The following is a 24905-nucleotide window of genomic DNA, read 5'->3' as shown; positions in this document are numbered from 1 at the left end:
TGGGTCACCTTTCCCCCTCACCTTCTTTCTGGTCCACTGATAATCAACCTGCTTCCCCACTACCTTCTAGCCAGATACCTCTCCATGGCTGGGGAACTGCAAGAAAGCCAGGCTCAGACTAACAGGGAATAATGCCATTTACCCCTCACCTATCCTTTGTGGGGACAGCTGTCCAGGTCCTCTGTATGAAGGAGAATGAAGGGATGGGTCGCCACCCAATCATGTTCTTCCCACAAAGTGTCGTCTCTCCCTGGGAGATAGTCCCTGGGGATCACTTCCCATCTTTTCGCAAACTTGAACCTTGCCCTACGTCTTCTACACGTCCTCTCCCTCGCTTTTCTTTCAGCTGACCTTTTCATAGTGTATCCAGGCTGTAATCCTATAGACCATAACGCTGAGTCTACACCTTTTCTTGTAGCAAGAGCTTCCTTGGTATTGGGGCATTTCTTCCTTACTCAGTCCTCTACAAGTGTCATCCTCCTGCCTTACATGTTGCTCATTGTGGCTTCCCACTGGTGGTTTGCACTTCCCACTGTAGCCTAAAGGGAAGTGCTCCCCAGTACCTTGCCCTTCCTGTAACACAGGGTCCCAGCTCAGCTAACCCGTGTTGCATGTAAGCTTCCCCTGAAGTTTCCTACTGATTTCTCTTCTACCTCCCTAGTGTCACACTCCAGAGGAATTTAAGGTCCTTTCCCTGTGGATTAATGTCCAACATTTGACCACCTTTCCTGATACTGGTTACACTTCCTTGTTTATAAGCTTTTCCTACCTACTGTTGTGTGAAGAAAATTGCTATGTATTGGAAGGTGTTTCTACTGAGGGGAGTGTAGGTGATGGGTCTGGGGCGTGTCCCTTGTCCCTGAATGCCCACGGGGCCTATCCTTGCTGGCATTTGTGTGTATCCCTGCATCTCTCTATGCATGGTTCTGCTGCCGTCTTCTTGCGTTGCATTGGCGCAGTTATATACAGAGCTCTGTACTTCAGGTGTGAATGTCTACACAGGGGTGAATGAGTGCACGAGTGAATGTGCCCTAAAACATATCAGGGTGGTAAAGATATGGGGAATCAATGATCTGGTCTATAAGCACTGCAAGTGGTTAACAAACAAATAGAAGGAATTAAGCAGGTAGGTGCTACTGTGTGTGGAATAATTGGCCTTTTTGGGTCTTTTGCATATGTTTCTGTAAGTACACTCCAGGGGTTAGAGGTTCCGGAGAACAGGTTTCATTTTGTGGTCCTATTGCAGATTCTGCCCCATTTGGCCACTAAGGCTTCAGATTTTCTCATACAGACTTTGATTTTTGTTCCCACTTGAGAATTGGGTATCTTAAACCATCCCCACCCAGACTCTGATTTAGAGCAAAGATAGCCAAGATCATTTCCATTTCCTGCCTTCTGACAGTCAGTAGGGTGGACCAGAATTTAGCTGTTTTAGGACCCACGTATGTCAGAAACCCTAGGCCTTTGCCCCAAGACATGGAAGACCAATTTTAGAAGCCATTAATTCATGCTCACTTTAAGGGCGTGGAGTGTTCTGTAAGACTGGGGTTGCTGTGTTGGGCACTTGAGTTGGGTTTACCACTACACAGGAGCAACCTGGGTGACCGGGCGTTCACCTCTAGCATTCTGCACAGGGCTGTGCTGACTCAGCCCTCTGCCAGCCAGGACGGTCCACTGCGCATCTCTGCAGCGGGAGTGCTGCTGCTGAGGACTTGGTCTCAGGAAGGGGTTGGGGTGGGGGACGTTGCCAGCCACTTGGAACATGGAATGGCGCACCTTCCAGAAGCATGTTGATTGCCCTAAGTCAGCAGAGTCAGTCTGGCTTTTTTGTCCCTCAAATCACAGGGTTCCTGGTAAGGTCAGCTGCTCCTGTGTACTGTAAATATCCCTGGTGTCTCCAGGCCAGGGCATCTTACCTGGGTGTAAGAGAATACATTGGAGGGCCAGAGGAGGAGGGATTTTTGGCTGTTTTAACTCCTGGTGAAAATATTCATGGTTTAAACTAAAACCAACCTACCCTGGCTGTAAATCTCTAAAATGCATGACACCACACCTCTAATCATCCCATGCCAGATGTTTGTCAAGGTTTTCTTTAAAACGGTTCCTTTTTCTCTATTTTTTTTTCAACTTTTATACATAAGTCACATTCCCAGAAAGCACAGAATGAAAAAGCTTCTTTCTTCATACACATGCTGCTAAGAAAATAGTTTTATACACAGAATTTCAACAGGAGAGAGAAAAGGTTAGGGAGGGAGGGGGTGCAAGAGAGATGTTGAGAGGTGGGGGAAGGTGACAGCAAGAGCAAGACCACAGTAGGGCAGTTTCTCTCCTCCTGCCTGCATTTGTAACTGGCATTTTTGGCATCATCAGAATAACCCCACCCCAGTTTGCTAGAGTTGGAGCTTTTAATTTTAGAGATGAATGGGACCGGAAGTGAGATTCACAGAACATATGGGGACTAGGGACAGCCATTTTCCCTCTCCCCTCCCATCTTTTCTGCACATAAGCCACTGCTTCTGTATTAGCATGTGCACAGAGTAGAGTGACAGAGAGACCGGGAAACCTAAATCCAGGGTTGGCTGAATTTGTGTGTACGTATGAAATGGAGAATGGGAGTGGAAGACGCCAGAAGGGAGAAAGTCTGGAAGCAGACTACCTTGAAAGGGAGGGGAGGTCTTAGGGGCAAGGGCAGTAGGAGAAACTACCAGGAGGACTGTAGAGTTTTGCAGGCTTTTCTTTGCTAAAATAAAACACCTGCTTTACCACCCTGTGCCACTTTAGCTGGGCTTTGGGGTTGCCACACTTTCCACCCAATGCTTACAAAGACAATTAGGATAGAGGTGGGGAACCCTTTCCCAGATCTTTCCTCTTCTGTTGGTGCCCTTGGTGATATCACCCTATCAAAGTCACCTTGTGTTTCAGTCATTTCTTTTGCCCACCCATCCCCCCAACAATCATCAGTCAGTCCTAGGCCCCCATGGGCCTCATGACAGGCCGACTCCTTTGGGGGTGCCCGCAGCATCTGCTGCTTACTGGAGGGGCTGGGCTGAGGGAACAGAGGCCAGGGCAGAGGACAAGGGGGAAGAACACAGATGAGGAACAAGGGGCCCCAAAGACTTTGTGACCAAAAATGTGAAGGGGCCACTAGGAAGGGAAATAGGAGTGAGGCTTTGTGAAAGAAGTGAGAAGAAATGGTGGTTAGCTACGAGAAAGGGAAGCATACCCAAGAGTCAGAAGCCAAACTGCCCCATCTCCCCCTTGCTTTCCTCCTGGCATTGCCAAGACACTTTTGGCGACACTGATTTTTCTCAGTGAATAAGGGGATGTTACCTGTCCTGGTACTCAATTCAGGGGACAAGGATGTGTCTCCCCAGTCTCCAGGCTCTTCTCCCCGTTACCAGCTCCCACCCAGGCTGGTCACGGCCCGGGCAAGGCTGCACTACTTTGTCTCCAGGATTACTGTACCCTTGGCAAGGACTTAAAGCCATTTGATCTTCCAAAGACGAGGTGGTTTAAAAAGAAACCTCTAAAATGGGGAAGGGAGAGGGGAGTGACACAAACAGGAAAAAAACCACTTTTTTGATGGGAGAGTTTTCAGGGTTTTGTTTGTTTTTCCTTTTCTGTATTTTCCAAAGTTATGTTTCTCTTTAGTTCATTCCTCTGGTCTCTCCATCTCTCTCTCCTGTGCACATGTGTGCACGTGCTCTTTTTATTTGGTTGTGTGTGTCTCAGTTTTTTGTTTTTTTTAAGAACTTTGGATTTGCCGTTGGTGGGCAGCGCCGGTCCCGGAGGCTGGACCACATGGCAGGGCTGGGACAAGGGCCAGGCCCACGGCTGCTGAGAGGATCTCTGTGTTTAAAGCCTTTGAGAATAAGTTACTGCAGTTCCCGGTGCAGGGTGGGGGTTGGCAGAGGGCTTCCTGGCGGCAGCTTCCCCAGAGTCCAGGCCACAGGGAGTCCCCTGTCAGGCAGGGAGAGGGTTAGGAGGGAGGGGTGTGAGAATGAGCTGGGAGCACTTCCCCCACCCAACCTAAAGTTTGGTTAGCTTTGTGGGCTTGGGAGCCAACTCGGTATTTGGAAAGTTTGTGAGCGGTATGGCGCTCTAGACAAGGGGGCAGGAAGGAGATGCGGGGGTGGCAGTTTATTTTCCTTCCCCTTTCTTTGTCTTGGGTTTTCTTTATCCTTTCTTCATTTTTTTTTTTTTTGGTCTTTTCTCAGTCAGTGGAACAGCATGGGAGAACATGTATTTGCATGTGTTTATAGGAATTGGGGGGCGATTGGGAATTCAGTAGGGAAGAGGTTGTAGGAAGATGATCCAAGGATAGATTCTGTGAATGGTGGGCAGGGCAGACATGAATGAATGATCAGGATGACAAAGTAGGGATGTGTGTCTGTGAAGACATGGCAAGGAGTTGCAGAGGACGTGGTGTGTCTGGGACGGGGTGGGGAGGAGGCAGGACTCTGCTGGAGGTGGGGTGTGTGAAGCCCACTGAGGGTGGGAATTGGAAGATTCCCATGAGGTGGGCGGAGCCTAGGGTTGGGGGTGAGGGATTTGAGCTCCCACCAAACACCCCTTGGGGTAAGAGAGGGAGCCCTGAGGCCCTCCCCTCTCCCCGATCTTGGTTTATCTGTTTATAAAGCTAGAAGTGTAGAGGTAGTAGTAGTTTTAGGGTTGGAGTCCGTGTGAGGTAATCTTGCTTCCTCTTTGGCAAAAGCCACGGCACCTGCCGTGGTGGCAGTGGCGGCCTTGGTGACTGTAATGGGTGGGCCCCCTGGGGGCGGGGCCGCCTTGCGCCTGTGGGCCGAGGAGCGCAGGTGGGAGGCCAGGGCTTCACGCCCACTCAGTAGCACCTCACATGCCAGGCAGTGGTAGGTGCAGATGGGCACCCGCAGTGGCGGGGGCACAGAGCCCCCGGAGCCCCGCCCAAAGAAGCAGAAGGATCTCTGATGAGCAGTGGCAGGGGCCTCCCCTTCAAATGCCATCTTGCACTGGCGGCACAGGTAGCGGTGGGTCACATCCACGGTGGAGATGCCAGTGCTGCCTGTCAGCAGCTCATCGGCCTCCCCGGCCTCCCCCTCCCCTGGAGCAGGCAGTTCCGGAGGCTTTGGAGGTGCTGTGGCTGTGGGCTCTGGGGGCTGGGGCAGTGGCTGGAGGAGGGCATTGGGGAGCAGTCCGATGAGGGTCTGAGGTATCACGGGGTTCATGGGAAATAGCCCCTTCTTCATGCCATAAAGCTGTTGAAAGTAGGCCCCCTGTAACTGGGGGCCAAAGACAGCTGGCGGCGTGGCCCCCCCTGCAGGGGGCAATGGGAAGGGCAGGAATTGGCTCCCCAACAGGGCTGGGACAGTGGCCTTCAATGCTTTGAGGTTCTTGAGGGCGTCCGTGGAGGAGTTGGTAGGAGCTGCAATTGGCTTTCGCTCACCAGAGACCTTGTCCCCAGAGGGCTCCGTAGGTGGGCCTGGGGCGGGGTCAGTGGTGCCTGCTGTGGAGGTGTTGGTTTTGTCAGGCACAGGTCTCTGAGGTAAGGGGCAGCCTGGGCCAGCAGTCTGGACCACTGTGGTAGCTGGCAGGACCGAAGTGGTGAGGCCAAGAAGGCCTGAGGTGGCTGCAGGGCCTAGGAAAATGAAGAGTGATGGATTAGCCCACTCCTGGCCCCTGATCCAGCCTCACACTCACCCATTCCCACCACCTAGCCTCCATGCTCCCATTCTTCCGTCTTTCCCCCAAGAGCCTCAAACAAAGGCCACAGGAGGAGACCGAAGATGGGAAGACTTAAGAAGGAAAAGGGCATGTCAGAGGGAAATGGTCTCTGAAGTCCAACTCCTCCCAGCCTCCCACTCACCTGAATTGAAAGGAGCTAAGCTGCTCAACGGGGGCTGGGCCAGAGCTGGGCCGGACAGGAGGACCGGGGCCAGGCGAGGCAGGGCTGGGGCAGGCCCGAGGGGCATAGAGGCAGGTGTGGTGGCAGGTGGGGCCTTGGGAGTCGGGGGTGCCTCTGGTGCTGGGGCCAAATCATAGCACTTGCTTTCACTCTTCAGCTGGGCTCGGACTGCCTCCTTGAGCTTGGCCAGGTGCTGGCGGGAAAAGAGATGGCCTCGGCAGGAGACATAGAAATCATACTTGACATCACAGTAGGGGCAATCTGTGCGCTGGGCTCCCAAGGGGCCCTCACTGCTGCCCCCAGCCCCGCCAACTGCTGCCCCCTGCAGCTTGGCCTTCTTTTCCTTGGCACGAGCATTCTGGAACCAGACCTGGATGACTCTCTTGGGCAGCCCGATCTCCTCCCCCAGCACCTCACACTCCTGCATCGTGGGGGTGCGGTAGGCTTCGTAGCAGGCTTTCATGATCTTCAGCTGCAGGCTGCTCATCTGGGTCCTGTAGCGCCGCTGCCCCATTCCATCTGGAACCCCGGCCCCACCTCCTGGTCCCCCACTAGTCCCTCCAGCTCCAGGGGACTCTGGTTCAGCCAAGCTGGAAGCAGATGAATCGCTTAAATCCCCTGCAGATGGACTGCAAGCCTCACTCTCTGGAGAAGTTTTCACCGGCTCCTCCGGGCCCTCATCCTCACTGGGAAGAGGGGGAGGTAGGAGAGGTAGAGGTGGCTCTGGTGTTGGGGTGCTAGCCTCTTTCCCAGATGGCAGGAAAGGCAGAGTCCCAGCAGCTGGGTTGACTGTAGAGTAAGGAAAAGCAGGTGCTTCTCTCTTTGGGGCCTCCCTCCCAGTCCCATCATCCACCTTGCCCAACAACAGGTTGAACTTGGGAAAGGGTGCAGGGGTGGGTGTGACAGGGGGCTTGACTGTAGGATTGGGCACTCCCCCAGGGGTGTTTCGAAACTGGCCTTTCCTCTCGCGGGCTCTGGTATTCTGGAACCAGACCTGCACCACTCGCTTTTTAAGCCCCACCTCCTCGGAGATACAGTCGAGCATCTTGCGTGTGGGGTTGGAGTCCTGCATGTACCAGCGGTACAGGATCTCCAGCTGCTCAGGCAGGATGGTGGTGCGCAGGCGCTTGTCCCTGGGGGGCTCGCCCTCCCCTCCACCCCCTGCTTCACTGCCTGTGGGGGACAGGCTGCCATCCTCATGCTTCCGTTTGAGGGGTGGCCCTGGCACTGGCGGGGTACCTGCCACCAGGGGGTTTCGCTCCCCATACATCAACAAGGGCAGATCTAGGAGGTGGGGGGCAGCGCTGGGCTGCACAGATGACAGGAAATGTAGTCGGCGGTGACTGGTCAGCAGGTCCTGGCTGGGGAAAGACGTGGCGCACTGGTCGCAGGCGTGGGCTGGAGAAGGTGAGGGAGGAGACCTCCCTTCAGGCTCTCTGCCTCCCACCTTGGATGCCTCTGCCTGGTTCAATTCTTCCCTGTCTGCAGGTTCTGGTGATGGGCCCTCAGGCCCTGCTGGGAGTTCCAGGCACTGTTCTTCCTCTGCATCCTCTTCCTCTACCTCTTCTTCTTCTTCCCCTCGCTCTGCCTCTTCCTCCTCCTCAGCGGGCTGGTCGTCATAGCATTTCTTGAGGTGTCTCACCAACTCAAAACCACAGGAGAAGGTGGCATGGCAGCGCCTGCAGCTCGAGACTCCCCCAGTGCCTCCTGTGGTCGGCACGGGCCCCCCCTCGCTTGCATTTTTGCGTGCTTTCTGGCGGGCATTCTGGAACCATACCACCACCACACGGCTAGCCAGGCCCAAGAGACTTGCGAGTCGCTCCACCTCTCCATCCTTGGGGTAGGCACTCGTCTCAAAGAAAGCCTGCAGGGCTTGGGTCTGGAACTCTGTGAATTTGGTTCTGGAGAACCGGCGGCCTGCAGGTGCTAGGGGAGGAAGGTTCCCTCTGGAGCTTTCTTCCTCTTCTGGGGGCCAGCGTCCTCCTGCCCGGCTTCGCTCCTCAGGGGGACAGGCCGCCCCTGCCTCGGGCTCTGGCACCAGGAAGGGTGGACCCAGTTGGGGAGCAGGTGAATCCAGAGACCCATCGGGAGGTTTGGGGGGCTCTGCAGGGGGTGGGTATAGGCTATCATAGCTCTTTCGAAACTGAGCAGCATAACGGCTGAGGGCCTCAAAGGGCAGAAAGCGGCGGTGGACATGCTCCTCGTGTGTCTTGAGGATGAGCATATTGGAGAAGAGTTTCCCGCAGGCCCCGCAGGCCAACTTGTCCCCACCCCCCAGGGCTTCTGGTGGGGGTGGGGTTGGAGGAGGGGGCACAGCCTGCTTCCCTTCATTGTATTGGATCACCAGCTCAAAGCCGAAGTTTTCTAGAAGGGCTTTGGCTGCCGTACGGGCTGCCTCATTGGGTGTTGGTTGCGGGGGTGAGGCTGGCCCTACCTCGGTTCCTTCTTCAGCCGTGGTGGGCTGCTCCCACTCCCGCTCAGCCAGCTCAGCCTTGGCGGGTGGGGGTGGGGGAGGAGGGGTGGCAGCCGGCAGGGACAGCAAAGGTGCAGGCCCAGCCAGTGCCAGCTTGGGCCCCACCTTAAGGTCATGGAGGTAGAAGGGCAGGAGCAGCTGCTGCTGCTGGAGCTTAAGTAGTGATTCGGGCACCAGAGGGAAGGGGGGCAGGACTGGTGGGGTGAAGAGAGGGGCTGGGAATCGGTGCAGGTCCAAGGGAGGGGGAGGCGGGGTCAGGAATGGCAATCCAGATATGAAGCCACTGGGGTCGGGGCCCTTCTTCTCAGTGCCCACCTCCCCCTCAGTCTCGCCTTCTTTGGGCTCTTCTTGGCTGCGCTCTGGCCCCTCAGCCTTGGTGTCGGTCTTGGCCCCCCGTGAGCGAGTCTGGTGCAGAACAGAGCGCATGTGGATCTCCAGGGTGGAGCTCTGGTTGTAGGAGACTCGGCAGACTGTGCACTTAAAGGGCTTGTCTGTGGCAGCAGCGGTGGGAGGCGCGGCACCAGCCTCTCCCCGGGCAGGGCCAGAGGGGTCAATGGCAGCCTTCTTCATCTTGTGCAGGTGGGATACAGAGTTATAATGGACCAGGAGGATATTCTTCTGCGTGAAGGACTCCTTACACACAGTGCACTTATAGGGCCGGGCAGGATCGAGAAACTTGTCCAGGGCAAAGTTGGTGGTCTTCCGATAGGTGAGAGGGTGGCGAGAGTCAGCTGGAGCTGGCTCTGCAGGGCGAGACTCCCCAACAGGCCCCTCTTCCTCCTCAGCCATGGGGGGTGGAGGAGCCATTTCTTCAGCTTGGGCATCAGGCCGAGGGGCTGGAGATGGGGCTGGAGAGGGGGGTTGGTCAGGGCTTCCTGCGGGCTTGTCTGGGGCCTCAGCTGAGGGTGGGGGAGGCTCAGGAAGAGGATCGGGACTGGCTTCTGGGGTCAGGTGAGGGCCTTCTAGGGGAGAGAAGGGGTTGCAATGAGAAGGGAATGTTGTTTAAGTCGACACCACCCACTCGTTATCGAGGGCAAGTGATCCTTGCCTCGGTAGCCTTCAGACCTTCTTGGTCTGTGGAGCCCAGGTCCCCTTTCCTGCCACATCAGGAGGCTTGCCATCCCCTTCCTTACCTGCTGCCTGGTCTCTGCTGGGTACAGGCTCTGGCCCAGGAGCCAGGGGGTCTGGGTCACCCTCCAGCGGGCTGAGAGGGGGCCCAGGCAGCACTTTGGTCGTAAAGGTCATCTCTACAGTTGTGGCCTGTAATGGAAGGAAGCTCTGTGACTTCCCCCAACCCACTCACCCACCCCTGTCCTCTGGCTGCTCCTCTGCCTGTGCCCAGCCCCTTTCCATGGCTCTAGCCCCTTCTCTGGACAAACCTCCCACCTAGCGTTTGCTTTTCCCACGGAGCAGAGGGCCTGGGCTGCACCTGTCCTGTCTCGCAGCCCGGACCCGCTGTTGAACAGCTCTTCTCAGGACCTAATAGAAGTTAAAGAAATGCTTAGCTTCCTCACAGGCAAGTAAGGCAGCAAGATAAGCTCCACTCCGAGGCTCCCTCCATCTCTACAATCCACCTTTAAATCTGTGAGACGCTGTTTCCTTCACCAACACACACACTGGCCCAACGCCCCTGCCCATCTCCCCTCCTGCCCGGCCCTGACAGGGCCTTCTGGGTGGGTCCTCACACAGCCTGTACTCACCACAAGCAGCAGCTTCTCAACACACTCAGGCACCACGTTGTGAAGGTGGCTAAGGTGGAAGTGCAGGGCAGGTCGGCCCACCAGCTGCTCCTGGCACAGCGGGCACCTGTACTTGGGCTGCACTGCATGCTGGGAGAGTGCATGAGCCCTCACCTGGTCCGACTCCGGGCTCAGGAAGCTGCAGTATGGACAGCAGTATACCTAAGAGCACATGGGTGGTGGAGGGGGGTATCAGGGAAGGTGGGACCCACCATCCCTCAGCCTTTGGGCTCCTGGACCCAGCACAATGCCCCACTCCCAATTCAGGAACAGTGAGCTCAATAGGAAGGCCTCACCATGGACGCAGCCACAGTCCCGAAAGCTGGCTCCTCCCTCACTTTCCATGGACTGGGACAAGGGCCTAGGTTAGGCTGCTACCTTGCCTTCTTTGTCCCTCTCCCTCCATCCTGGCCTCTCTTTCCTTGGTCTGTCTTTCCTTGTCTCTGCTGCCCTACTCAGTTCTCCAGCTGACAGAGTGACCCTGTACCTACCTCCCCTGGATTTAGTTTTCTTTTCTTACCCACTCCCACACTGCCTGTATCTTCTCCCTGAAATGACTCCCCTTCCCTCTGACAGTTCCTGGACCCAGAGGCCCCCTCATCCCTGTCCACTCTGCCCCTCCAAGGTCCCTGAACTAAGTGTCTCAGGTCGGGGCCCTCCCTACCTGTCTGCTCAGAAGACGGCTCATTCTCCCTCAGAGGCTCAGCAGCTCCCACTTTCTTTTCCTCCCTTCCATTTTTTTTCTTCTCTTCCCTTCTTAATATAAACAAATGCCATAGCTCCCCCAGTGGCTCTGGAAAATTCTGGCCTGGCTTTGTTGGTGCATTCCCGCCCACACCTTGAGGGTGGGGCTGTGGGGCCTGGGGTGGGGTGAGAAGGCCCCTGTTTCCGCCTTAGTCACCTGACTGCCTGACCTCCAGCCTGCATTCGTCTCCCTGGCTCACTTCCTCTCCTGCTCCCTGTGCCATGGGTCCAGGCCCACGTGCCAGGGAGAGGATAGCCATAAAGGGAAGGTATCCAGATGCTCATCCGAATGCACCTGGGCCTAGGAGCAGACACCTAGGACAGGGGTTAGGAAGAAGGGAAGCTGAGGACATAAGCCATGGCTGTAGCAGTTTGCAGGAAGGCAATTGTAATCAAGACTGCATATTGCAGTCCAGTTTGGAGAGCTGTGAGGCACAAGATGGCACCTCAGGACCAAAGGCTGGGAGTCCTTTCAGAATTAGCACTTTCGGGCTATAGAGCTGAACTACTCCTGGGGCCTGCCTAGGTCAGGCAGAAGCCTGTATCCTGCAGACGTAGAGATTTTCAGGGCTTGCCGTTGGTGTGAATCATCTGGGTTGGTGCCTCTACCCCCAGGAAGGAGGTGCCAGGACAGTTCTATCTAGGCTCAGGGCTTTCTGTAGGAGACAAACATCCATGTCTGGCTGTCTTTCTTCCCCTAACAGGAATAAAGACCTGGGCGGCAGCTAGTTTTTTGTTTTTGCCTTTCTCTCTTCAGTTTTTAATCTTTCCTCCCTTCTTCCCCCCACCTACCTCCAAATCTTTTCTGTCCGCAATAGTTTCTCTCATCACCTTTCCCTCAAATTGCTGTCATCTCCTTTTATGTTCCACCCCTGGGGGCCAGCTCTGTCCCCTGTTGATGCTGAACATATGTAACTGGACCTAGGTGGAATTTCTTAAATGTATCCTGAGTGAAACAAGTCGCCAGCATGACAAAATTAGATCTCCCTTTGGCCTGAAATCTGTCTGTAAAGCTCTGCTGATTACAATTTCAGACTTTAGAATATAAGCAGATCTCAGTAAAACTAGACCCCCCTCAGCTCTTCCCCGTTACCCCAGTTCTGACCGTGGTCTGGTTGACACTGTCTCTGGGAGGGCCAGTCTTGTTCTCTGCCTCTTCAGAAGCTGAAGATGAAAGGAGAGGAGATTAAGAGACTCTGACAGCCCTCCCTCTTCCTTTCACAGACCCCCAACCCTTAGGATGACCTGATTTGTAGCAGAGCTTCCAGAGTAGGGGGATGGGCTCTGGGGAAAGGGAGAAAGGTAGGGAAAGTACAGAGCTATACTGAGTACAGCGAGGGGAAGCTTGGCAGGGCTGACCCCAGGTTAGCGGGGTGGCCAGGTTTGGGTCCTCGAAGAGAACAGAAGCACCTAGCCTTCTGTGGCTCTGCCTCCTTTCCCTCTGGTGAGCCCACTTTCTTTGAGTCACTTTGACTCCTCAATAACAGGAGGCCTTGCTGGGTGTCTGGATTACTGCAAGGTCCGATGAGCATCTCAGAATGTATGAGGATTGGAGAGTGGGGAGGGCAAGGGCTGGAGGGAAATGGACCAGATGAACAACTCACCCAATTGTTCTGTCTTGTTCTGGGCATCTTTCTCAGTGGTGGGTGGCTCAGCTAAAGGGGTGACAGGAGCCTTTCCTGTGTAGAATGAGGTGAGTCAGCTTATAAGGATGAAGCATTAGGAAAGGGAGGACAAAGGGCACGGAAAGCAGGACAACTAGCCACACAACGAAGGAGAAAATGGATGGATGAATCAACAGGCAGGGGAGGACCAAAAAAAATACAGAGGATGAGGGGGAAATTACAGTGTTAGAACTGGTAGGGCCTTAGACATCATCTCTGAGTCCAGCCTGTCACTTAAAGATGAGCAAACAAGTCCAACATTAGGGGACAGAAATAGGACCAAACTGGGCTCCTTGTCTTGACTGATCCTGGAAGTGAGGAGCCCAGAAATGTAGAGGGAGAGGCACTAAAGAAGGAAGGTGAGGTTGAATGGAAGCAGCTTCGGTGATTCGGTGAGCAGGAGGCGGCAGGTCTAACGGGGAGAGGAGATTACCACTCAAGTAAGAATTGACAGATGTGTAGGAATTTATTTTCGGTGGCGGCCTAATTAAAGTGTTAAAGTTCCTTAACTCCATTCAGCCCTGCGCCAGGATCGTTAGCTATTGATCTGGGCCCCTCCGGCACTTAACTCCAGCCAGCATATTGGCAATTCAATTAGCACCAGTCAATGCTGCCTGTTCCTGGTTCCTGCTGCCCGTGCCCTCACCTTCGCCCAAAACTGGCTTCTACATAGCCCAGAGGCCCTTGCCCACCTCTGACAGCCCTTTCAGGCCCTTCTGCACCCTCTGGATCAATGGTACCTGGTGGGTTCTTCCCAGTTTCTGCTGGTACAACCTGAGCTGCCTAAGGGGGGACCCTCATTAAGACCTCCTAGGAGACAGGAAGAGGCTGGGGAGCTGTCAAGGGCTTCCCTTCCCTTCTCTCTTCAGGCCATGTCCACAGCTCCTCAGCTTCCGATATGTACTGGCCCATTCTTTTCTGTCTTTCTGCCTGTCTCTCCTTCCTGACGAGTTCCTGTCCCCCTACCCACTCAGCACTGCTAGGACACTGGTCACTACCTGGAATCACTGGGTGATTCCGCTTCACCTCTCTTCCTGTTCTGTTGTCCACCCAGCAAAGTCCCTGCCCTTCTCTGCTCCTCCTCCCTCCAGCAGCCTCTTCACTCCGAAGCCCCCACTCTTCCAGAAATGCAGTTTTGTCACCCCTTCACAACTCCTTCTCACTTGCTAGTGAGTGCCCACAGACCCACTCCCGCCTTGCATCACTTTCTCATCAGCCCCGGGCTCCTGAGCCAGTGCCCTCCCTGCCCAGCCCTTCCCCTCCAGTCCCCTCCCTCACCAGGAGTCCGGAGCTGCCCATGGCTGAAGCTCAGGATGCTCTGAAGAGCTGAGAGCCCTTCCTCAGCTGCTGGACCACTCTGTAGCAGCTGCAGGCGCCTCTGGGCCTGGGCATCTCGGTGGGCCGGTGCTCGCAGGTGCTGCAGCACAGCCAGGCGGGAGGGCGTCTCCCAGGCACACAGCAGGCAGCGGAACAGCCCCAGCTCTGCCCCTGCCATTGCCCCCTCCATCTCCAGCAGAAACTGGAAAGAAGGAAACAGGCTGCTCAGGCCCAGAAGGGACAGACACCTCCAGATCTCAGGAGACTCCTTTGCCTCTCCCCCGTGGGAACCTGACCAGCAGCACCCCCTCCCCACCCCGCCCTTCCACCCTCGAGCCCCTTTTCCCTCCGCTAAGGCCATCTGAGTGGCTTTCTCTCCCGTCTCCTTTTCTTCCTAACAATCCTAGACTCCCTCCTGGTTTGTGAATGAAATCTGGTTCTGTTCTCAAACTTCTGGTAACAAGATGGACTGAGCAGAGGCAGACTGCTCCCTCTAGCCCCAAACACCAGAAAAGCTGAATAAAGTATTGGATTCACTTTGTCCGAGTCCACCATTTTTTGGTCTCTTTCTCCACACCTGTCTCCAAACTGTATATTCTCCTGGGACATGTGGGCCTTTTTCTCCAGTTCTGCCACCCTTGGCTTCCCATCACTTTCCCCGCTCTGCATCTCCATCCCGTCTCCACTTTCCTCTACACAGAGACTCTCTGCTCAGCCCTTCTGCCCCTCTCACCTTATAGACCTGGCTGTTTTCTTCATGGGTCGCACCCCGGGCATGCAGCTGCATCTTCTCCTTGCTGTTGGACTCAAAGTCACAGATATTGCAGCGCAGGTGCAGGGGGGGGACAGACCCATAAGGAGTCCCATCTCCCAGGGGCACAGGGGAGGGGGTGCCTGTGGCCCCACCCCCCTCCCTCAGGTGGGCTGCCAGCTGGTACTTCTGAGCGTGTTTGTCAGTCTTGAGGTGGAGTTGGAAATTGGCCTTAAGCTGGGTGCCATAGCAGCAGAGCTTGCAGCGGTGGGTGTCACCGGCCACCTCCTTCCACTCGGCCTCTGGGAGGCTGCGGCCCATGCTGCAGTGGTACAGCAGCAGCTCCAGGTTGTCCGTGCTGAAGGCCTGGCACACGAGGCAGCGGAACACCTTCAGGGATGGGCTGTCCTCTGGAGGCGGCGAGGTGGGCAGGCCGTCGGACAAGGAGCCCAGGAGCTGACTTTGAGGCAGGTGGGTGTCCGGGGAGAGGCTGCCAGGGGCTACGGGACAGAGACAGATTAGTGGCCTGAGGAAGGAATGGGGCAGGGTCTGTTGCTCTGTAGGATTGTGGGTAAATGAGGATAGTGCTGAGGGAGCTGGGATTGCCTAAGTCGGGGGCTGGCCCTGGGGAGACAGCAGGGAATAGAGTTTGGCCCTGAGGGGGCAGAAGGGAGCTTACCAGGTGTGGGGAACTTGCGGGCAGGTGCTCCAAGGTGGTGGAAGCCATTGAGAAGCAGCTGGGCTTCCAGGGGCTTGTCTGGCCTCAGCCCGGGGCCAGGCAAGGGAGCCTGGGGCTGCCCTAGGGCCTGTGGCCCAAAGTACTGGAAGAGTTCAGGGGGGGTGGCGGGGGCAGCTCCTGCTGGGGGAGGGGGACCTGGCCCCACCAGCCCAGGTGGCAGGCCCAGTGGCAGCCCCTGGTGGAGCATGAGTACATTCTGCATGTGCTTCTCAGAGGTCATGTGGATGCGCAGGTTGCGAGAGATGTTGGTCTCGTAGCTGCACACCTTGCACTGCCAGGATGATTTGGTCTTGGGCTCCTTGTCCCCTGCAGAGGGCGGGAGCGATGCCTCGGGGGGACTTCCCTGCCCACCGGGCCCCGCCTGGAAGCCCTGCAGGTTGGCCAGGTGTTTGTCAGACTGCATATGGATGCTGAGATTGCCCTTGGTGGTGGTGGAGTAGTTGCAGACATCGCAGCGGTAGGGCTTGTAGCCACAGTTGTAGCTCTCTCCGCGAGCGAGGCGGGGGTGGGCCCCCCCGGCACTGCAGTAGCTGCAGTGACTGTTGCTCTCAGGGTGCTTCTCCCGCATGTGCACGTCCAGGGTCTGCTGGTACTTGTAGTGCCAGTTGCACTTGGGACACTTCAGTGTCTTGCAGGAGTTGCGTGAGTGTAGCAGAGACATGTGGCTGGACAGGCTGAGGCCCTGGAAGGCTGCAGGGGCTGGAGTGTAGTCATCGGCTAGGCGGTAGGGCTGGGGTGGGTCACTGGGGTCTTCAGGAGAGCCCACTGGGGCGGGGAGAGTGCCCCCCTCCTTGGAGGTGGGTGAGCTTTGGTTGAGTGGGGGGCAGAGCCCTCCATCCTCTTCTTGCCCCTCAGGGAACCAATCTGGCCCTGCCTCGCCTGCTGCCATTGGCAATTCTTTGGCTTGGGTTGGGGTGGGGTCCCAGGCGGCTGGGGTTGTGGGTGGGGAGGGCGGACTGAGGGCCATGACTTCTTCTGTGGGCAGGACAAGGGCCTGGGCTTCTGCCTCAGGAGGGCCATCCTCAGTCAGGGCTACATTCGCCTCCAGGTTCACTGTGCTGCTGTCAAGGAGGTTTTTTAAAGGGGGGTGAGCAGGCAGTTTTGGTTCCAGAAAGCTTAGGAGGGCCATGCAGCCCTCGTCCCCCTCCTGGAGCACGGCTGGGTTGCCCAGCAGGCCCTGGTGTTGAACAGGGGTTAGCTTCACCCCATGAGACTGTATGTGACCCATAAAGGCCTGGGGCCGGCTGAAACCCAGGCGGCACAGGAGGCAGAGCCAGAACAGTGCCCTGTGGTCTTCCCCCCTGCTCCCCACGGGGCCATCTTTGGGATCTCCGGGCGGGTTGGGTGCCAGCTGATAGCTCCAGAAGGCTCCATCCCTCCCCTCACAGGTGGCCGGAGATGGCGCTGAGGTATCATGGGACAGAATTTGGTCAGAAGAGCTAAAGCCTTGGATTGGGTCAAAGCCATGGTGGACGTGAAGGGCAGTGAGGGGGGCGGGGGGCGGGGGGGGTAGGCTGGGCTCTTTCTTGATGCCCGCCTCGCCCCAGGGGAAGCCCTTTGGTAACAGGAGTTCACTGCCACCTGGCAGGGACAGCTTGGCTACTAGGCAGGCCTCACTGCCCGCTGTGAATAAGTGGCTGCTGAGGTCCACAGGGGGGAGCTCGCCTTCCTCCTTGGGCTCCTTGTCCTCCTTCATCCCCAGGTCCTTTGGTGGGAAGCCACCACAGCCGGATTCTCTTGGAGGCTCCCCAGTCTCCTTTGGTGGGATGAGGCCACAGCCCGACTCCAGGGGCTGTCCTCCTGGCTCTGAGGGCCTCATGCTCTCAGAGGTGGAGGGGGCAGGAGGGGGATCTTTGGTGACAGGATCAGAGGGGGTGCCAAGGGAGGAAGTGTCCGGAGGCGGGGACGGAGCATTGTGCCCAGGGGAGGGGGTAGTGCTAGTGGTGGAGGATGAGTTAAGGGTGGCCATGGCAGACGGAGGAACACTGGGGTTTCATTTCAGCGTGACAGCCAGTACCCTGCAGGGGAAACACAGAGAGAGCGGTGCTGTCAGGTAGCAAGTAGCGCAGCCATCAGCCAGGCGGTGACTCTCCTGATACTCCAGCCCACCCTCTTCCCTGAGCACCAGACTCAGGTATCCATTTGCTAACTTGAAGCTTCACTTTGTTTCTAACAGGCTTCAAACCTAACACGTCCAAAATCATAACTCTTTATTTCTCCCCTGAATTTATTCTTCCCTATCTTTCCTATCTCAGAATTTGGTACCACTATTTATCTGGTTGCTTAGGCTAAAAACCTAAAGGTTTTCTCTTGCACCCAGCAACCTTCTCAAACATGTGTCACATCCCTCCATTTATCTTCATCTCCACCAGCACCATCCTGGCCCAAGCCACTGTCATTTCCTTAATTCTCAATTATGAAAAATGCCAAACATATGTAAAAGTAGACCTAATAATATAAGGGACACCTTTGTACTCATCAACCACCCTCAACAGTCACCAGCTCACAGCCAATCTTGTTTCATCTATATCCTCACCCACTCCCTTTTCCTGTATTGTTTTAAAGCAAATTTCAGGCATCATAAAGAACCATCTTTTAAATAAATCATACTATATCCTGCTTAAAACCCATCAATAATTTTGCACTGCACTGTGAATAAAACCCAAACTCCTTTCCCCATCCACAAAAGGGCCTATCTGACCTGACTCCTGGCTGGCTGGCTGGAGCTCACTGGCCCTCTTTCTGTTCCTCAAACGCCCCAAGATCATTTCTACCTTAGAGCCTTGCCCAAGCTGTTTACTCTGCCTGGAACACTCTTCCCCTAGACCTCTGCCTGGTGGCTCCTCATTCAGGTCTCTCGCCTCTTCCAACAGACTTTCCGTCTCCACAGAAGCTAAACAGCCCCACAGGTTACTTTCTTAGAGATTTAATCCTACCTGGTATTTCCTGGATTACTTATTTCTCCCTCCTAGAAGTTAAGTTCCCTGAGAGCAGGAATTCTGTCTGCTTTATTTATTGCTCTATCAGCACTGACAACGTTGCCTGCCACATAGTCAATAGTATCTGTTGAATGAATGAGCTCTGGGAAAGACCTGCAGATTTTCAAGCCCTGAAGAGGTAATTTCCCTAAGTCAAAGTTCTCTTGACAGAAAGGCTACAGTGAAATTTCCATTGGCATGTAGGCACCATGTTGCTCACAGATGCCAACCAGACCCATCTCTGGTCACAAGCATGTGGAATTGGTGGGAGCTTCCCTGCCCAATTGAAAGACAACAGCTTTTATGTGATTAGCCTCCTCCCCAAAGAGATAAAAGATAAATAACAGTAATAATATTACTAATAGCTATTAAGGTATATATACCATGGTTGGTCCTGGCACTGATAAATGCTTTACATTAATTATCTCATTTAATCTTACAACAAATCTTATTTTATAGATGAGGCAGCCAAGAAACAGAAAGGTTGAGTGAGCTGCTGATGGTCACACAGCTCCAAGGTGGTGAAACTAGAAGAGGATTGGCAGGACAGAGCTATACCCTAAATGGTGGCCTGGGTTCCTCCATCCAGTCAGACTGTCCTTCAGACACAGTACAGGCAAAATGGCCTCAAAAGGTCTAGAATTCAGGATTCTGAGCTCCCTCTAGCTGACTAGAAGTACCAAGCTGCTCCCAATATTTTTATCTTGACTGCCCCCTTCAAACTCACCAATTCCCCATGCCTCACCATCCCATACTTCTCCCAATGTCCCAAGTGGCCTATAAACTCTCTAATTATTAGAGATACCAGCAGATCGCTAATAATCAAACTTATAACATTCAGGCCAGAGTGCTTCAGGGAAGGGATGAGGGGTATGGCCTCTCCTTCCTTTGGCTACTTCTCTTACATTCCTTGATTGGGACTGGGTCCTTAGTCTGGCCCCATTCAGTCTGCAGGCCCCGTTCGCACTTCCCTCCTCGTCCTGAGGGGCTAGCCAGGCGTGAAGTAAAACCATTAAGGAGCTCAGAGTGGGGCTGTATCAGCATGCTAATGAAAATGCAAATCAGCACCTGGGCCAGGGGTGGAGGGGATTGGTGGGGTAGGGGGGTGAAGAACTAAAAGGGAAGTAAAGGAATTAGATGGAGGGGAGTCTATCCTGGATGACCAGAAAGCAGAAGCCCTGAAGTTATGGGAGAAAAGGATTTCTACAGAATCCTTCCTTGATGGTGATGGGGGGTGGGGGTAAGTATGCTGGTTTGTGAGGGTCTGACGTTCCACTGTCACCCCCACAGCGGGGCCCACCTTGAACAGACCAGGCAAGAGGGGCCTCTCCTGGGCCCTGCGTGCGGCTGAGAGCTGAACTGGGTAGGTGCTGTCTCCCCATGGGCTCACCCTGCTGACATCACACCAATCAGCTCCTTCTCCCTGGCTCTTCACAACTCTAGATCCAACTTCAGAGGAGGGCTAGGAAGACCTAAGCCCCAAATCCTCTCTCCAAAGCTGTTACTTCCCAGGATTGGGGGAAAAAAAAAACCAACCCACCGCTGATTCATAGCTAGAAACCAAAGGAGCTTAGCTTTGGGCTAGCCTGTGGGTGAGATGCAGAACGGCTGAGGGTAGGTCGGCAGCTGTTTAAAATTGCAAATCTCTTCCCCACCTCCCAACCTACCCCTCCTCCTCTTCAGAAAAGAATTTCAATTGCAAATTTATCTCTGCCTCAGTGCACCCCCAACTCCCCCGCCCCCTTCCTTTTTCTCACTGCTTCTCCCATCACCCACTATTTATTACAAACCTTTAACTGCAGCAATTATTTTTTCACTTTTTTTCCTCCTTCCATGTCCTTCCTCCTCAGACTTTTCTTTCTTCCCTCTATGAATCTCTGTCCCTTTCTCTGCCCTTCCTATCTTGAGCTCAGTTTTCGTCTGTTTCTAGAGATGATGCAGAACCAGATGATAGGCCTAAAAGTCACCCCCCCACCTAGAATCCTGTTTTCCCTCAGACCACTGCCATTCCTCTTTTAGTTCTGGGCTTTCCTTAAGGGCCTCTCTTCTCCCTCAGGGCACATCTTAGCAGTGGGGAAAGGGAGAAGGCAACCCCTCAAAAGCCCTGGCTGGCATTCCTGCCTCTGGAGGAGGGGAGGAGGAAGAGGGCGAATCAGGTGGAGGGGGGGTGGGGGCAGTCAAAAGGAAAGAGCTGGGTAGAGGCATGGACTAGGGGCCCACGAGGCGAGGGTTAGGGGAGACAGAGCAGGCAGTGCGGTGGTGTGATTAGAACGGAGATTGATGTGAAGGGGCGCCACAGACGGCAGAGAGAGTCAATAAAACGAGAGGATCACATTAGAGGCGACAGAGAGAGCTTTAAATTACAAGGCTGCTGCCACCGAGGGGGATGGGAGGAGGCAGGCCAGGAGCTGAGGGAGGTGGGGAGTTCTGAGGGTGTAGTCATCCCCTGAGATGAATCTTCCAGCTCCTAAAAGGCCCTCCCCGTCTCCAGAGCGCCAGTGCTGCCCTCCCATTCCACCGCCCTCCCTAATGCTTCCCACCGTCACAGGGTGTGGAGAGGAGAAAGCTGTGGAGAGATAGATGTTTTTGGTTTTGGTATTGCCCTCTTCCTCCTTCCAGACCCGGGTCTCTGGTTATTCCTCAGGATAGGAAGGGAAGGATGGAAGTGCTACTTTCAAAGCTTAGCTAGGGAGTTGTTGCCTAATCACTGAACTGCAAATATTCTTCCATGGGAGCTGGGCAGAAAGGCACCCCGTCAATAGCTGGTGAAGAATTCCTACTTGATATGAAATCCCTGTTCAGAGGGCAGATACACAGTGCTTAGAACAGGAAGACGCTAGGGAGCCAGGAGGCTCCAAGACAGACAGTAGGACCCAGAAAGCTGCTGAGAAAGAGATGTTATGAGATGGACAGAAAGGCTCGAGGTGAAGCTGTGGAAAGCTGAATAGGCAGGCTCTGAGACCACGCAAGCCAGGGAGAGCACAGCGAGACTTCAGAACCAGAGAATTACAGGAGCCCAAGGGTCAAGGGCAAAGAAAGGACCAAAAACATGACGTATGAGGAAGGAGAGACTGCCCCTCACCGCGGGGCCAGGGTGTGGGTTCAGGTTAGCCAGTAGAACAGGAGGCAAAGCTGGGTAGGAGCGCTCCCTCTGGAACCCTCAACAAGACAAGGACTCCCCTTGGGCAGAGCCCCTCCCTCCTCTGGCCCACCACGGGAGGGAAAGAAACACTACTGCTCCCTAGTGGTTACCGAGGGAACATCACCCAGGAGAGGACAGGCCTGACAGGGACAGATTGACTTTTTGTCCTCTGGGCTCCTCTCCTTAAAATAAAAAAACAAAATATCCTCTCACTCTTTTTCTCCAAACCCGACAAGGCAAAGGCTTTCCTGGCAAAGTTTGCCAGAGGGCACCAACACGTTTGCTTAAAATTTGCATACAATGATTTCCACATCAGAGCCTTCCATCCCAAACATTTTTGCCTTTCACTTCAATTGTTCAATCCATCCTCTTTCCCTTCCCCTAAAGCCAATTTTTAGGATCTTTTTTCTGTCTCTGAAATTCTTGCCTAAGGCACTGCTTTCTTCCATACTCACTTTGCCCTTTTCTTTCTCCCCTTTTTGACTTAACCTGTTGCTTCCAAGAGGAGGCAGCCATAGACAGCGAAAGAAGACAGGAGAGATGGAGTGTGTGCCCTGCAAAAGGGCGAGTGTTTAGTATAAACAGCACACAAACTCTAACTAGATTTGCTGTATTTCTTTTTTTTTTTAAGGCAGCAGAAGAACCTGGGCCCAGGGTCAGTCCTGGCCCCCCTACTCACCATCTGGGAACTTACCGAGTCTCAGTTTCCTTATCTGAGAAAATGGAAATGATACCTGCCTTAGCCGGCTGTGGTGAACACTACACTAGGTAACCTGTGGAAGTGCATGTATTGGGTGTTCAGTCAGGGTAGTTCTTTTCCTTCTCTATTGGCTATCTCCTCTCAGAGTAGGCTAACAACTTTCCTTCTGCCTCACCCTTTCTTGACCAGGGTTCCTCCTCTAATCTCTGCCCTTTTCCATTGAGGGCAGATTCTTCAGTGGGCAGGATTTAAATCTAGTCTGCCCAGCAGCAGAGTTCATTTCGCATTTGGCCCTCCTGATTGCTAGGCCTAGAAACACCCCGTTATCCCAGAGCAGAGATTGGAAGCTCTGCCCAGGATCACACTTGGCCTGGGTGCAGAAGCAGCTAATCCCTGGATCAAAACTACTGTGGCCTCTCCCTGCATTTAAAACTATCATTTTCTCTGTCTCCAAATCTTACTTTATATATTTAAAAAGAAAACAAAAGAAGGTACTCCTATTCTTCCATTTTAATTCTGCCTGTCTCTTCTAGACCTCTCCCCCCTCAAATATTCGGGGCGTGCTTACTTTGTGCAAGATAAATTTTGTCCAAAAGAGAAAATGAGAATGGCAGGAAATGAGATAAGACAGGCAGGAAAAGGAGTGTCATAGAGGGTAAAGAAAGAGATAGCTAAGGCAGAGAAGTGGGCGGAAGGGGGCGGGGGTGCTGGATCCTGATCTGCATATGTAAATATTGAATCTCATGGAAGCAGCCCAGCTTTGGCATCACACTGGGCAAGTGGTCTGTCCCCAGTGAGAGGGATGGAGCAAGGAGGCTGTGTCTTACGCATTGCAAAATGCTTAAGGTACGTATGAGGGAACCGGATGAGTGAGGTGTGAAGAGAAAGAAGAGGCCGAGAGGAAGAAGATGGGGTGGGTAAGGAGTAGACAGGTAAAAGGGAAGCTACAGACTGAAACCACAACCCTCCAGTCCGCGGGTTGAGCATCCATCCACAATTGACATGGCTTTGTTGAGGTGTGCTGCAGGGATGAGTGGAGCTTCTTGTCCATGCATCTCCCTTAATGATGCCACAAGTGTTAGGACAGCAGTGTGGAGCACTGGAGAGCTCAGGCTTAGATAAACCACATGAAGCCAGCTCTGAACCCTTCCATAAGAGCACTCAGGAGTGAGGGACACAAAGTTGTGCCCTTGAATTCAGATTCAGGATCCTCTCTGATCCTGGCTGGGGGACTTCTGTAAAAGACCTTTGATCTCTCTGGGCTTGAAAGGAATTACATACAATTCTTCTAGAATTATTTGGAAGGATACCATTGTAGGTGAATAAATCCTTCTGGTTCTTTAATTCTACATGGCCCCTTGTGATGGAATGACCGCTTAAATACTATTACAACAATACTAATAATAGTAATAACATCTTTAAATGCTTACCATATGCCAGGCACTGTGTTGAGCCCTCTGCAGGCATCACATCACCTAATCCTCCACTACAATCTGATGAAATATATATAGCTATTCATTCCGATTTTACAAACTTGGAAACAGACTTAGATGGGTTAAGTAATTTTTAATGTCTCACCCTTGAAAAGAAGTCGAGTCAGGATTGAACTCAGGTAGCCTGACCTTAGAGAACTCTGCTCTTGAGTTAATGGGTAAGTTTCTAAACTCTGGCTGGTATGCATTTTGAATGAAACCTTTGAATTTGTCACTCTGCCCTTATGCATGCCGCCATGAGTATGTATGCTGCCAAGCTAATCTTTGAGCTTGAAGGTGTTTGATGGCTGTTTCCCAGTTTGTTCCTTAGTATAAGATGGGCCAGAACAGGACCACTGCTTTGTGCAACTCCAAGAGGCGCCATCCACACTGCAGTCTATGAAGGGGCCCTAGCCATTTTGTGTGTGTTGGAAGTTGGGGGTGAGTGTGAGTGGAGATGGATATCAAAGGTTGAGTTATTTAACTGATGATATGTGTATTCATTTGTGATAATGTCTCTTAAAGCTGAAAGTCTACACGTATGTATCATAACAGCATACAAACTTCATCAGACAAGTGGTATAGTATTATTTTAAAATATAGCCTTTAGGACCAGACAGACCTGGAATCAAATTCTAGTTCTAGTCCTTATTATGTAAATGAGCTTGGGTGGGTTGCTTAAAGTCTATTTCTTCATATATAGAATGGGGAATAGTTCCTCATGGAACTGTGTCCATTGAGATGATCATTATTGAGACTGGCACTTTGTATGTGATCAGTAAATAAAAACGATAATTATTCAACCACGTGCCTTATTTCCTGAGTTGGGGTGTATGTGTATGTTTATTGCTTTTTGATTGTGTGCATGGTTGAGGGTCTGGGTGTAGCCCTGTCCCAGCACCTCTTTGGGGTTTGGAAGGTACTGGCTTTCCGAGTTCCCGGCTGGGCCTCCCCAGCCCTCGGTTATACCTGTGTGGGCCCTGGGCTTCAGTTCAGCGGCCAGGGAGTCCTGTGTGGGTGTGCTGCGGCATGGCGTGCCTGTTTGTGCTCGGTGGCTGGCTGGCACGGGCGTGTTTGGGGTGGTGGTAATTACTGGGATGGCCCAGCCCTAATGAGTGTGATCTCGTTACACTCTCACCGCCTCTAATGGAGCTAACCTCATTTCACAGCCATTAGTGATGGAGATGAGGCCCCGCCCCCTAGCCCCGCTAGCTGCAGCTTTCAGCCCTGGCCACATTCTGTCCCTCTGGCTCACCATTTCCCCGTCCACCTCTTCTTCCCCCCAACCCCCATTCTTCTGCTCCT

General features: G+C 53.7%; 1 protein-coding gene across 2 annotated transcripts in view; it reads right to left on the bottom strand.

Annotated features, from left to right (window-relative positions):
- Positions 1 to 443: 443 nt before the first annotated feature.
- Positions 444 to 24905, bottom strand: part of ZFHX2 (zinc finger homeobox 2) — a 31337-nt gene continuing 6875 nt past the window's right edge. Inside the window, exons 2-10 of one of the 2 annotated variants that reach the window (XM_019663057.1) lie at positions 15249 to 17326; positions 14552 to 15069; positions 13780 to 14020; positions 12442 to 12516; positions 11943 to 12001; positions 10055 to 10255; positions 9488 to 9614; positions 5843 to 9316; positions 444 to 5614 (exon numbers count right to left, since the gene is read on the bottom strand). In XM_019663057.1, coding sequence (XP_019518602.1) covers positions 4632 to 5614; positions 5843 to 9316; positions 9488 to 9614; positions 10055 to 10255; positions 11943 to 12001; positions 12442 to 12516; positions 13780 to 14020; positions 14552 to 15069; positions 15249 to 17277 — 7707 coding nt within the window. In that variant the 5' untranslated portion in view covers positions 17278 to 17326 and the 3' untranslated portion in view covers positions 444 to 4631. The remainder of the gene's footprint in view (positions 5615 to 5842; positions 9317 to 9487; positions 9615 to 10054; positions 10256 to 11942; positions 12002 to 12441; positions 12517 to 13779; positions 14021 to 14551; positions 15070 to 15248; positions 17327 to 24905) is intronic. The other variant, XM_019663058.1, reaches the window with a different exon arrangement.

The sequence above is a fragment of the Hipposideros armiger genome, unplaced genomic scaffold (genome assembly GCF_001890085.2).
Source record: "Hipposideros armiger isolate ML-2016 unplaced genomic scaffold, ASM189008v1 scaffold_385, whole genome shotgun sequence".
In the NCBI taxonomy this organism is placed as follows: Eukaryota; Metazoa; Chordata; class Mammalia; order Chiroptera; family Hipposideridae; genus Hipposideros; species Hipposideros armiger.
The sequence above is the reverse complement of the archived record's forward strand: the minus strand, read 5'-3'. Positions and strand labels throughout refer to the sequence as shown.